Source organism: Aulonocara stuartgranti (assembly GCF_965226115.1).
Source record: "Aulonocara stuartgranti genome assembly, chromosome: 11".
Classification (NCBI taxonomy): Eukaryota; Metazoa; Chordata; class Actinopteri; order Cichliformes; family Cichlidae; genus Aulonocara; species Aulonocara stuartgranti.
The window spans coordinates 568,393-580,640 of NC_138947.1; the positions used below are offsets into that span (position 1 = coordinate 568,393).

Consider the following 12,248-nt stretch of genomic DNA (forward strand, 5'->3'; position numbering starts at 1 on the left):
CATTGGTCAGTGGAATCTTTGTGGAGGAGCTGAACCGAGTCGCGGCCGTCAGGATAGAGGCGAGCAGACCGGATTACCGGGCCGGGGGACAGCGGGCTCCGCGGCCGGTCAGCGGGGAGCGGGGGGAGCGACGGGCGCCAGGACCGCCGCCACGCTTGGGCCAGGGCGCCATCTTCTTTTTGTTTTGTTTGGATGGGGCGTGACCAATGTCCGTGACGTCACGAGCTGAAAAAGCGCGTCGTAAAATAAAAACGAGTTTATTTTTTCAGGTGTTTGTGCTTCAGAAAAAAGTACCTCACACAGGTGAGGCTCACCTTTCAGCCAGGTCTCAACACAGTGGCACGCGCACTGAACTTCCTGTGACACGCTGTGATGTCATAATGAACCAGAAGTTTTCCAGAGTGTCTCCGCACAAATCACGTAAATCTAAAATGTATATTTTCTGAATCATTTTCAGCTTAGAGCAAAGAGAAGGTTTCATAAAATAACTAGCCCTGGCAGCATAACGTGCCGTTTTTGTCCCCGTGTTTCTGAAGCACACACCCACAGAGTGCTGATGTGGATCTGCAGACCTTTAAATTAGACTTTGGTTAGTAGAGTTTACTGACAGAGCAGATGAAACTCGAGCTGCGAGCAGGACTGTTATATGTATTATGTAGTGATTTTATTCTGATTTTATTTCATTTTATTGTTTACCAAAGAGCAGAGCGTCATCGAAGTCAACGTTATTGTCAAAAACTACATGTACAGATCACACACAGGAACCTGCAGGGCTCCCGTGGCCCTCAGCGTTACACTAAACAACATGAAAGTCTTATACACACACAAGTGTCCAACACAATGCGAGTGTTTGTGGGCACTGTGGGTCAGAGGGCAGACGTGGGTGCAGGTCTGGTCGACAGGTTCAGCATCCTGACGGCCTGATGGATGAAGCTGTCTCTCAGTCTGCTGGTTTTGGCCCCGAGGTTCTTCAGTCTCCTTCCTGATGGCAGCAAACTGAAGAAGCTGTTGGACGGATGGGTGGAGTCACCTGTGACGCAGAGAGCTTTTTGGGTGAGGCGGGTGCAGTAGATGTCCTGGAGAGAGGGAAGAGAAGCACCCACGATCCTCTCTCTGCTCTCACTGCTCGCTGTAGCTGTTTCCTGCAGGCCCAGTGCAGCAGCCGTACCACACGGTGATGCAGCTGGTGAGGATGCCTCTGTAGAAGGTGCTCATCGTGGGGGTCGAGGCTCTCGCTTTCCTCAGTTTGAGCAGGAAGTAGAGTCACTGTTGGGCTTTACTGACCATGATGCTGTGTTCTTTGACCAGGAGAGAACTTCTGAGATGTGCACACCCAGGAACTTGGTGCTGCTTACTCTCTCCACAGCAGCACCACTGATGGTCAGTGGGGTGTGCAGGGTGTGAGTTCTCCTGGTCTATGATGATCTCCTTGGTCTTCTCCACGTTCAGGGACTCAGCCAGATGTTTAACTTCACTCCTGTCGTAGGTCTCATGGTTGTTGCTGATGTGACCTACCACAGTTGTGTAGTCTGCAAACTTGAGGAAGCAGTTGTGTGATGGTGTGCAGTCGTGGGTCAGCAGAGTGAAGAGCACATCCTCGGGGAGCCCCCGTGTCCTGCTGCTGGAGGTGCCGACCGACTGTCATCACTAACAGTTTCTTCTTCCTGCCCATGGCAGAGATTGGTGGTTTGTGGAACTGATTCCAGAGCAGCTCTGTGCTGGATAATCTCCTCTAATCTGTTAATCCTCCTTCTTCCGTCTAGTTTAGCTCCCTCTCAGTCTGTTCTGACCTGCAGGGATGAAAGCTGCACATTCTGGGGGCTTCCTGGTGCTGCCGTGGCCCGGTGGCGGCGGCAGCTCAGACCCGGCCCAGGGAGAGGAAAGTCAGGGCTGCCTGATGCTGAGATCTGGAGCTCTGCTGGGAGTCACGCTGATCTGTAAGATTTAACTTCTCATTAATTCAAACAGTGTTACATTACAGCCCAAATAATGTCTCAGTTAATAATACAGACTGAGAGCCACTGACCTGCATGAGGACAAATACATTCTTGTTGTTCTGCATTCGGGGTCCAGATCCACAGCTGGAGCCGCTGCTGCTGCTGTGAGCTTACATGCAGAGTCAGTTTTGATGCAGGCAGGTTAATGTCAGCGTTCCTCGAAGAGTTCATGAAGAAATACAAATGCTGAGTTTCTCACAGAAATAACAGATCCAGGCCTCGCCCCACTGCTGCCGTACTGACAGAGAGTGTGTGTGTGTCTGCAGGCGTGGCGGTGTTGAGGAAGTGGATCGCAGGTGGAGTTTGTCGCTGTTCGGTTCGTCTGGATGGGAGAACAGTTGTGATCACTGGAGCAAACGCTGGCATCGGCAAAGAGACGAGCAGAGATCTGGCACGCCGAGGTCAGCCCGGTTTGATCCCGTCTTACTGCCCGAACACTCGAGTGTCTCCTACAAGAAAGGACGAAGCTTTAGAAGCTGCTGACAGGGAAACACTACAGTCCCATGTTGTGGGCGTGTTATTGTAATCTGAGAAACACCTGTGATCCAGCCAAACATTCCCACGCCATAACACTGCATCCACCCTTTTCTCTCCATCCTCCTGATACAGCTTCATCTCAGTTTCACATGTCCAAAGACGGTTTTCAGAAAGCGCTTGTTTTAAAGTCTGATCGATACCCAAGGTCTGCACCTTGTTGTATCTCCATCCATGAAAGCATCGCAGTGATCGTCCTGCACAGCGTTTCAGGCCTTTTAGACGCTGTGAAGTTGTTTTTCTTACCATGGAAATAATTCTGTAATCTTCCACTTCAGTGTTTTCTGTGGTCGTTAAGGTTCTTGGTGCTGCTGAGCTGTTTGGTGCATTGATTATTTTAAACACTGATCCACTGATTTGATTGGCTGTTCTTTAGTGAACGTGGTGCTCAGCTGTGGAAATCTTTCTTCGTTTCACTCAAATGTGATTGAAAGTCATTCGACATCTGTAACAGTTCAAAGCATTTCTAGAAGGTCATGAAAGAAGACGAGATGTGCGCGAGGGCGACTAATCCTGGCTCAGCAGCCGAGGCCTGGGCGCGTCCGAGTGCTGCCGCCATGTTTCCCACTCCAGGAACAGAAACTCTTCTTTCTGTTCTCGTGAAAGCTGAAGTCTGTACATGTTTCACCTCACCACTTACTTTAAAAAAGCAATTAGTTACTAATTACTGATCACTTACTTAGTTACCTTATTACTTAGTTGCTTTTCAAAAAATGAATACACAAGCTGAATATGAAATAAACTGAATCGACCTTTCAGTACATTTTGTCTTCATATCAATTTGAATCAAATGTAAAAATCTCTTTGTTGTTTTATGAGTTTTAACCTTTTAACTTTACGCATCAAGCAAAAATGAAATTATTTCAACTGCATGTTCCAGCATATAAAATAAAATCATGTTTTGTGTTTGCACAGCGGACGCTGATGTGTTTGTCACTTGTTACTGCATTAAGGAGCCCGGGTAGTGATGGCGTGCAGGGACCTGACCCGGGCAGAACGGGCGGCTGAGGAAATCCGCCGGTCGACAGGAAACGGTAACGTGGTGATCAGACACCTGGACCTCGCTTCCACGTACTCCATTAGACAGTTTGCTAAAGACTTCCTGGACAGCGAAGAAAGGCTGGACATCCTCATCAACAATGCAGGTGAGCGCACCTGTGAACAGGTGAGCGCACCTGTGAACAGGTGAATGCCCCTTCGTCTTTTTGTCGTTCTGAGCATCCGTCTGTCTGCAGGAGTGATGATGTGTCCAAAACAGCTGACCGAGGACAACTTTGAGACACAGCTGGCGGTCAACCATCTGGGTCACTTCCTGCTCACCAATCTGCTGCTGCCGAAGCTGAAGAGCTCCTCCCCCAGCCGTGTGGTCAACGTGTCCTCCGTTGCCCACCGTGGAGGTACCCCCAACCTCTTAAAAGATCTCAGTGCTGATGATGTTTGCGTTGTTTCTTTAACACCTCATGTGTTTCTTACAGGTCGTATTGACTTTGACGATCTGTTCTTCAGCCGGAGGCCGTACGGCGCTCTGGAGAGCTACAGACAGAGCAAACTGGCTAACATCCTGTTCTCCAGAGAGCTGGCCCGACGTCTCTCAGGTCCCCACAAACACTGAACGCCACAAACGCTCAGAGGTCCCCGTAAATATTCAAAAGCCTCAGAGGTCCCTACTGTAAAATGGTTTGACGGGAGGAAGGGTTATCTCGCCTCTCAGCGCTGTGATGTGATTGACCGCCGAGCTCCCAAAAGTACCTGTGAACCCGCCTCCTGACTCTGTCCTCACCTTTCCTGCAGGCTCTGGTGTGTCGTCGTTCTCTCTTCACCCAGGCGTGATCCGGACCGAGCTGGGTCGCCATGTGGAGGGTTGGTTCCCCCTGGTCGGGCTGCTGCTGAAGCTCCCATCCCTGCTGCTCATGAAGACTCCGTGGGAGGGCTGCCAAACCAGCCTGTACTGCGCTGTGACGCCGGGCCTGGAGGAGTTGTCTGGATGCTACTTCAGGTAGGAGGCAGGGGAGGGGCCGAAGAAACACCTGTGCCTCTTTCTGTTCCCTGAGCATCTCAAAGTGTTAAAGTCCGAGGAGCAGAATTCAGGTAAAACAAGAGTAGACGGCTCTGATAATAAATGTGGGCGTGTCTGAGCTGCTGAATGGTAAACAAATAAAACCGTTCTGAGATCAGAGTTTTCACTTCCTGTCATTTCTCTGTTTCCTTTCATGAGATTTCTCCTCTCTCAGCTTTAAGTAGTAAACACGTTCGAATAAATGGAATAACTTTTTAAAATGATGTTACTGAAGCCCTCTGCGTTTCTGCCTGCCAGCGACAGGGTGGACTACTTTGTTTCAGCTGCTGCTCGCTAGCTTGACTGTCAGCGTGCATCCGCAGGCTGTGAGAGGCTATCACACTGACACAGATACCTGCTAATCACTAACATCCAATTAAAACCCACAAATTTCACTCACCTAAACCAGAGCTCCGCCTTCTTGGACATTAACCTAACAGCGGCCATATTATTGGTCAGACGATGTCATTAAAAATGAGGCTCCGACAGCACAAACACAGAGCAGAGGTCCAGGTCGCGCCTGCAGGCAGCGAGCAGCTACAGCTGCCTGTGTCAGCATCCACTTGTCGGTCAAAGAGGCAACGATGCAAACTTTGAACCTGGACGTTAGAAGAGCTGCAGGTTTTGAACTTCGGGTTGATTGATGAACAAAGACACGTTCAAACATTGCAGAGCTTTTCTGGGGTTATTTCCATTTTAAACACATTAAACTGAGTCACTTGTTCATTGTTCATATCTGTGTTTGCAGCGACTGTGCAGAGAAAGAAACTGCTCCAGAGGGACAGGACGATGTGGTGGCAAGAAAACTGTGGGAGGTGAGCACACGTCTGGTCGGACTGAAGAACACCTGCTGACCTTTAACCTCTGACACACGAAGCAATGGAGCTGCAGACTGCGGACAAATGAGGACAGAAACAAACAGATTTACCTCTTGTAGAGACAAATGAAGCTCTGTGTTGTTGCCCCGTTTGAGTCCCAGATGTTCCAGCTGCTGATATTTGTCCTGTCCTCCAGAACCTGGACTCTCATGTGCAACATAAACCTCCATGTCCCCCGACTGTCCCCTCGCTGTCCCCTCACTGCTCCCTAAATATTTCCTGACTTTTCCTTCGTTTTTTCTCCATTGTATGTTTATTATTCCATCACGTATCTTCATGCTTTCCTCTTTTGATGCTTTCGCTGACTTCCTGTGTCCTCCTCTTTACTGGTTGCTGATGTGTGGAGTTCAGCTGTGTGGACGTGAAGCTTTGGGTGTTATTAAAGACAGTTTGACTGTTTCTATACTCTGTGTGTGTTTGATAGATTCAGTAATAATAAATCCAGAATGCTCTGTGGGTGGAGCTTGGCGAGCACCTTTCTTTCCAATAAATGAGGCCTCATTTCTTACGCGTGGTTCCAGCTCTTCTTGGTATCACAGGGTCAGAGTGCTCCAGAAGGGTTCATTTTTCAGCTTTGGGATTCTTGCAGTGACAGCATGGAGACACTTGCTCGGTAATAAGAAAATAATGAGATCCTACCGCCGGCTTTCACCCTTAAATATCCGTCTTACCTTCTCATCCATGTCGTGTTTTGGTGCATATGCTAAACTGGCCCTCCATGATTTCTTCTTCATGTTTCAGATCATCAAACAAAGCTAGCCTGTAAATACTTCCTCCTCAGAGCAGCATTCATGGTTCCCTCAGTTACAGCGAGTCGGACCACCACCACAGCTGCTGCTGCTGGGATGTTCTCTTTATGAAATCCTCTGTTAGTGTCGTGCTGATGTAACTGGACTCAAACTTTCCAGAGTTCAGCTTTGTCTCATCAGTCCACAGAATATTTCCTCAAAGCTTTACACTGCACTCGCTGACGCCTTCAGCAGCTGCCGGTCGAACCACAGCAGGGAAACTGAGCGGGCTGAAAAAAAATCTGCCTTTAATAAACCCAAAGGTCTCTTATCAAGAGGTGCCTGTGGAGTCTGTTCCTTGTACCGGTGGGCCTTTCTGAGAGCTCTAATGGTCTTATTCTCTCATTGTAAAGCTGTCAGTGAACCATCACACAAGAGCAGGTGAGCAGGTGGCCATCGTAGTGCAGGAAGGCCTCAAAAAACCTTATTCTGAGGTCTCTTGGAACAGAAGCATCAGCAGGTTTAAACGTGACGCTAATGACGAGTGAATAATGAAGACGTGTTCAACATACAGTCCCAGCCAACCCCACGGGGCTCGTGGGTGATGAAGTCCCTGCAGTCAGGCTGGATGTGATATCTTTTTGAATATTTACAGCCTTTCCTGTTGAATAATTGATGACACAATCCTGAAAGGGGGGGGGCACTTCTACTTCCTGCTGAAATGGCGGCTCCAATAGTGGGGGGGGGGCGAAGACTTCCTGCTGAGTAACGATGGATGATAAAGAAACTCACAGTGGACTGACTGTTATCTGAATCGCTTTTATTTTTAGTGAGTTCTTATCTTATTTTCAGTTTATTACTTTTATTGTTTGTTTATTTATAATAAAAATAAATTTGGAATTATAAGAAAGAAACTATTTTTAACCTTTGTTTATGTTTAACTTGCTATAAGATGGCTGACAGGCTCTGTGTCGCCCCCTGGTGTCATCCAAGTAAATGTACTTGTGCTGTGGAGCTGCACTTTCAGAAGGACACGTGATACGTCATCGCATCCTTGCAGCTGTGCATGGTTTCTATAACACAAATAAGAAACTAAATCTTAAAAATAAATCCTGTGCAGTACAAAGTACAATCTTTTGATCCAGAATAAAGTCAAACAGTATCAGAAAGTAGCACAAGTACATTAAGCGTGTACTTAGTAGAGTAAATCTTTAAGTTGCTTGAAGACGTTTCACCTCTCATCCGAGAAGCTTCTTCAGTTCTAGGACTGAAGAACAGGGGCGATACAATCAGAGCTTTGGGGGTGCTGAGCACCCAGAGAGCTGCCCAGCCAGAGCAAGATAAACTTTACTCGTCACGATGAGACGTCGTCTCTGTCAGTCCCTGCATCCTTAAATGTCTCCAGTTGTCCCGAGTTGTCTCTGACTGTCTCCTTTGTGCATTTAAACGCCTGTTCCTCGTCTGTTGTATTCATCTACGTTATCAGTCATCAGAATTTTACCGTCTCTGTGCAAATTTCTTTATTAAATCATAAGATTCTTAAATTCATCAAGTCTCTCTGTGCCTCTCGGTACGATCTCCCTACCACCCATTTGTTTCACTATTTTCAAATTCGAAATTTTGTTGCCAAGTGTTTCCCAAATTTCCCTCTTTGCCTCCAGAACAGCAGTGGGAAACTACGTTATCATTTATTCCTCATCACAGAGGAACCATTTCGAAACTCTATGATACTATCCCGTCTTTTAGTAACCACTCTAATGTTAAGCTTAAGTGTCCACGGGAAGGAGAACTAGGAATTCAAATCCATGAGGAGTCTTGGGAACAGGCTATAGCGAGGGTACGATCGTCCACCTCCTGCGCTCCTCTTGGACTTATTCAATTTAAGGTCTTACACAGGGCGCATTTCTCTGAATCTAGACTTTCTGAATTGTATCCAGAAGTGGAAAACAAATGTAATGCAAATGCAAGCCCGATCCTTTTATTTAGCAAAACTGTGATTAATAGATAAATATTATTGTTGAGGGGCACAGACAGGACTCTAACAAATAAATAAATAATAAATAAATAATTATTTTGTTTAGGTTGCCTCAACAAAAGGGCACTTTGGGCACCCATCAGGAAAGGGGCGGGTGCTCAAGCCCCTCCAGCCCCCCCCCCCTGCACGTGCCTGTTGGGGATGTTTGATTGATGTTTGATTCCAGCTGGAAGGAAATCTATAATTCATGTTTGGTGTCCTAACAGGAAGTACATCAGCACCTGGTCACATGTTCCCAGCTGATCCTGCTCTTCATGTTCACTCTGAAGAAGATTTTCTGAGACACTGGAAGCTGCAGGAACACAAATGAACCCAGGAAGTGCATATTTGAGCAAAATCAATACTTCATTCTTTATGTTTTATTGAAACACGTTCAGAGTGAGGAGCTTTTTCTTTGCTTCTGTTTTTAAAGCTGGTTCTTAAACCACAACAGGTCCAACTCACCCCACCATGAACATACTCTTATTATAAGCAGTGCACCTATATACAGCTGCAAACCTCTGTCACACACAGTCTGCACAGAGGACTCTCTCAGGACCAAGGGTCATGGTCGGGGGGGGGGGGGGGGAATGACTGCCTTCAGAATAAAAGATGTGCCTTAATGCTGAAAGTGACACTTTTCAAATGGCACAACTGTTATGTTGAAGGTGCAGATTCTCCATTTAATTTGTTTAAAAAAACCAAAGTGGGCTTCATAGATAATTGGCAAACCTTCTGGAGGAAACCTGGTCTTGTTAGGAGAGACGGCATCCATCCCACTTTGGATGGAGCAGCTCTCATTTCTAGAAATATGGACAAATTTATTAAACCCCCCAAAATATGACTATCCAGAGTTGGGACCAGGAAGCAGAGTTGCAGTCTTACACGCCTCTCTGCAGCTTCTCTCCTCCTGCTACCCTCCCAAAAACCCATCTCCATAGAGACTGTGTCAGCTCCCAAACAGACCAATTCTGTTTACATTATACATGCTTCCCTTAGGCAGCAGCATCAGAAGGCATAGCATACATTTGACACCCAGCTCTGTCCGTGAATTCAAAGTCCTGCTCCTCACATACAAGGTCTTAAATAATCAGGCCCCATCTTATCTTAATGACCTTGTAGTACCATATCACCCTATTAGAGCACTTCGCTCTCGCTCTGCAGGCCTACTTGTTGTTCCAGAGTATTTAAAAGTAGAATGGGAGGCAGAGCCTTCAGTTTTCAGGCCCCTCTTCTGTGGAACCAGCTTCCAGTTTGGATTCAGGAGACAGACACTATCTCTACTTTCAAGATCAGGCTTCAAACTTTCCTTTTTGCTAAAGCATATAGTTAGGGCTGGACCAGGTGACCCTGAATCCTCCCTTAGTTATGCTGCAATAGACGTAGGCTGCCGGGGATTCCCATGATGCATTGAGTTTTTCCTTTCCAGTCACCTTTCTCACTCACTATGTATTAACAGACCTCTCTGCATTGAATCATATCTGTTATTAACCTCTGTCTCTCTTCCACAGCATGTCTTTATCCTGTCTTCCTTCTCTCACCCCAACCAATCACAGCAGATGGCCCCGCCCCTCCCTGAGCCTGGTTCTGCTGGAGGTTTCTTCCTGTTAAAAGGGAGTTTTTCCTTCCCACTGTCGCCAAAGTGCTTGTTCATAGGGGTCATATGATTGCTGGGTTTTTCTCTGTATGTATTATTGTGGGGTCTACCGTACAATACGAAGCATCTTGAGGTGACTTTTGTTGTGATTTGGCGCTATTTAAATAAAACAGAATTGAATTGACCTGTGAGTGTTACGGGGCTCAGAGACCAATACGTGGACGTGGACCCAGATATGGATATGAGTACGGGAAGCAATGGTAAGGTTTCTCACAAGCTTTATTTGGTGACACAAAGAAAACCCAGAGAGGTACTGCTACAACGTGTGTCAGATGTGCGGGGCTCTGTGAACAGAGGGAAAGGTTTATCAGCAGAGGCTCAGGAAGCCCGGGGTGTAGATGAGGAGACAGACTGAGTTATGGCAGGTGGAGTGGTAATGGCATGAAGAGAAGCGTGGATAGCCGGGTGAGCATCCAGCAAGGGTGTAAACAACCTCCAGGCTGATTGATAATAATAATGATAATGGATTGGATTTATATAGCGCTTTTCAAGGCACCCAAAGCGCTTTACAATGCCACTATTCATTCACTCTCGCATTCATACACTGGTGGAGGCAGCTACAGGTGTAGCCACAGCTGCCCTGGGGCAGACTGACAGAAGCGAGGCTGCCATATCGCGCCATCGGCCCCTCTGGCCAGCACCAGTAGGCAAGTAGGGTAAAGTGTCTTGCCCAAGGACACAACGACCAGGACAGAGAGCCCAGGGATCGAACCGGCGACCTTCCGGTTACAGATACGCTTCCCAACCTCCTGAGCCACGGTCGCCATCTGGAGATCCAGGCAGATGGGGAAAGGTGGTGACCAGCGTCCAAGAAGTGAGCGGGCTGCAGGCAGTGGTGAATCCAGAGACCACAAGGACAGTATGGTAAGTTATCCATAGTTACTTAGTACGGCGAGTAAAGATGGCCTGTTACTAACACAAGTTAGCTGACAAACTGGCGAAGAAGAGATGTGGACACTGGTGTTAAATACTAAGTGGACTGATTCTTATACAGCACTTTTCTACTCCAGAGTACTCAAAGCGCTCTGTACAACGTGCACCATACTTGGTGCTTTCTGACTACATGCAGACACATTCATACTCTGATGGATGCATCGGAGGTTAGGATACTTAGCATGCAGGGATTGAACCACCAACCTTCTGATCAGTAGGTGACCTGCTCTACCTCAAAGCTGGACCCTATTAGGGTGGTGTCAGAGAGGTGGATGTTTGTCCAAGATAAGGACGATGCTGGATAATACCGCCCACCCACTCAATGACGTGCTGGCCAGTCACAGGAGCACGTTCAGTGAGAGACTGAGATTACCCACAATGCACCACTGTCTGTGGATTTCTGTACAGCTCCATCTAACGCACAGCACACGGTGAAATTCACAGGTCAGTCATATATCATTATTATAACAAAGCATTACATTCATAAATGCCGATATGCTAAATCCCCCCTTCATGGCCTGCTCTTAAAAACTAACTCCTGTAAATCTCTTAAGCTAATAAATAAGCTCCGAGCAATCAAACTGCATAGTTTTTTAGAAGAGTTTGATTTCTCTTAGCCCCTTATTTAAGTTATGTGTCTTGTTTATGGAACCTCACTTGTAGAGAGTTTGTGATCCCCTTGTCTCCTTTATTCCTGTTCCTTGTTTTTCATTCTTTTTTATTGTTATTTAGTTATTTTTGTATTGGTTATTCATCTTTTTATATTATTATTATTATGTAGATGCGTGTGTATATGCATACGTACACGTTTATACACACAGACATGTATACATATATATGTCTGTGTGTGTATGTGTGTTTACTTTCAGTTATTGTCGATTTCATCGTGGTGTACCAACTGTGGCAGTGATGTGTATTCCTCTGATTGGGAGAAAAGAAAAAGGAGGTGTGATTCTGTTCTGAATGATTCAATATGTCGCTTGTCTCTTTGAGATTGTCATTGTTATTGTTCTAAATAAAGTTCGTTTAAAAAAATTAAAATGTCAATCATATATATTTCACCTCTGTAATACTCTGGATGTTTATAATTGAGCGATTTCTTATGTTTGTAACTGTATAATACATTATTTCACTGGTTCAATCTGTTGCTCTCATTGTCTTGGAGCGACTGTAAACACATCATTTCCTCATAAATGATCTGATTCTGATAACATGGGCGTCTGTGGAGACTGACGCTCTGCTGCCTCTGCTGGACACCAGAGGAACTGCAGGCGGCCACCAGAGGGCGCAGTGACAGCGCCGCTGGGCTGTAGAGGCTGTTTGCCTCTGCTGTGCAGCCCTGGTCTGGTTCCTCCCCCCGCTCCTCCCCCGCTCCTCCCCCGCTCCTCCCCGGCTCTCCGCCCTGAAGGCTGTGGTCGGTCCGGCTGCTCCGCCGCTGTGTGGCAGTGGGA

The 12,248-nt window shown here is 46.9% G+C and overlaps 1 protein-coding gene across 4 annotated transcripts; it reads left to right on the top strand.

The window, feature by feature from the left end:
* The first annotated feature begins 27 nt into the window (after nucleotides 1–27).
* Nucleotides 28–5,973, top strand: LOC309717361 (retinol dehydrogenase 12). Of its 4 annotated transcripts, XM_082551879.1 has the most exons (9): nucleotides 310–1,207; nucleotides 1,309–1,686; nucleotides 1,797–1,937; nucleotides 2,264–2,398; nucleotides 3,485–3,676; nucleotides 3,767–3,928; nucleotides 4,007–4,126; nucleotides 4,323–4,527; nucleotides 5,336–5,973. In XM_082551879.1, the coding sequence occupies exons 2-9, from the start codon at nucleotides 1,671–1,673 to the stop codon at nucleotides 5,439–5,441; spliced, it is 1,077 nt and encodes a 358-aa protein (XP_082408005.1). In that variant the 5' UTR covers nucleotides 310–1,207; nucleotides 1,309–1,670; the 3' UTR covers nucleotides 5,442–5,973. The 4 variants fall into 4 exon arrangements, with proteins under 4 accessions (XP_082408003.1, XP_082408006.1, XP_082408005.1 ...); XM_082551877.1 differs by lacking the exons at nucleotides 310–1,207; nucleotides 1,309–1,686 and adding an exon at nucleotides 28–303; XM_082551878.1 differs by having other exon boundaries at nucleotides 310–1,686.
* Nucleotides 5,974–12,248: the final 6,275 nt, after the last annotated feature.

Coding starts and splice junctions, on each gene's coding strand:
- LOC309717361 (XM_082551877.1), top strand. CDS start 207: ATGTCCGTGACGTCACGAGCTGAAAAAGCGCGTCGTAAAATAAAAACG. Junction 3,929..4,006: donor CTCCGTTGCCCACCGTGGAG/GTACCCCCAACC, acceptor TGTTTCTTACAG/GTCGTATTGACTTTGACGAT. Junction 4,127..4,322: donor GCTGGCCCGACGTCTCTCAG/GTCCCCACAAAC, acceptor CCTTTCCTGCAG/GCTCTGGTGTGTCGTCGTTC.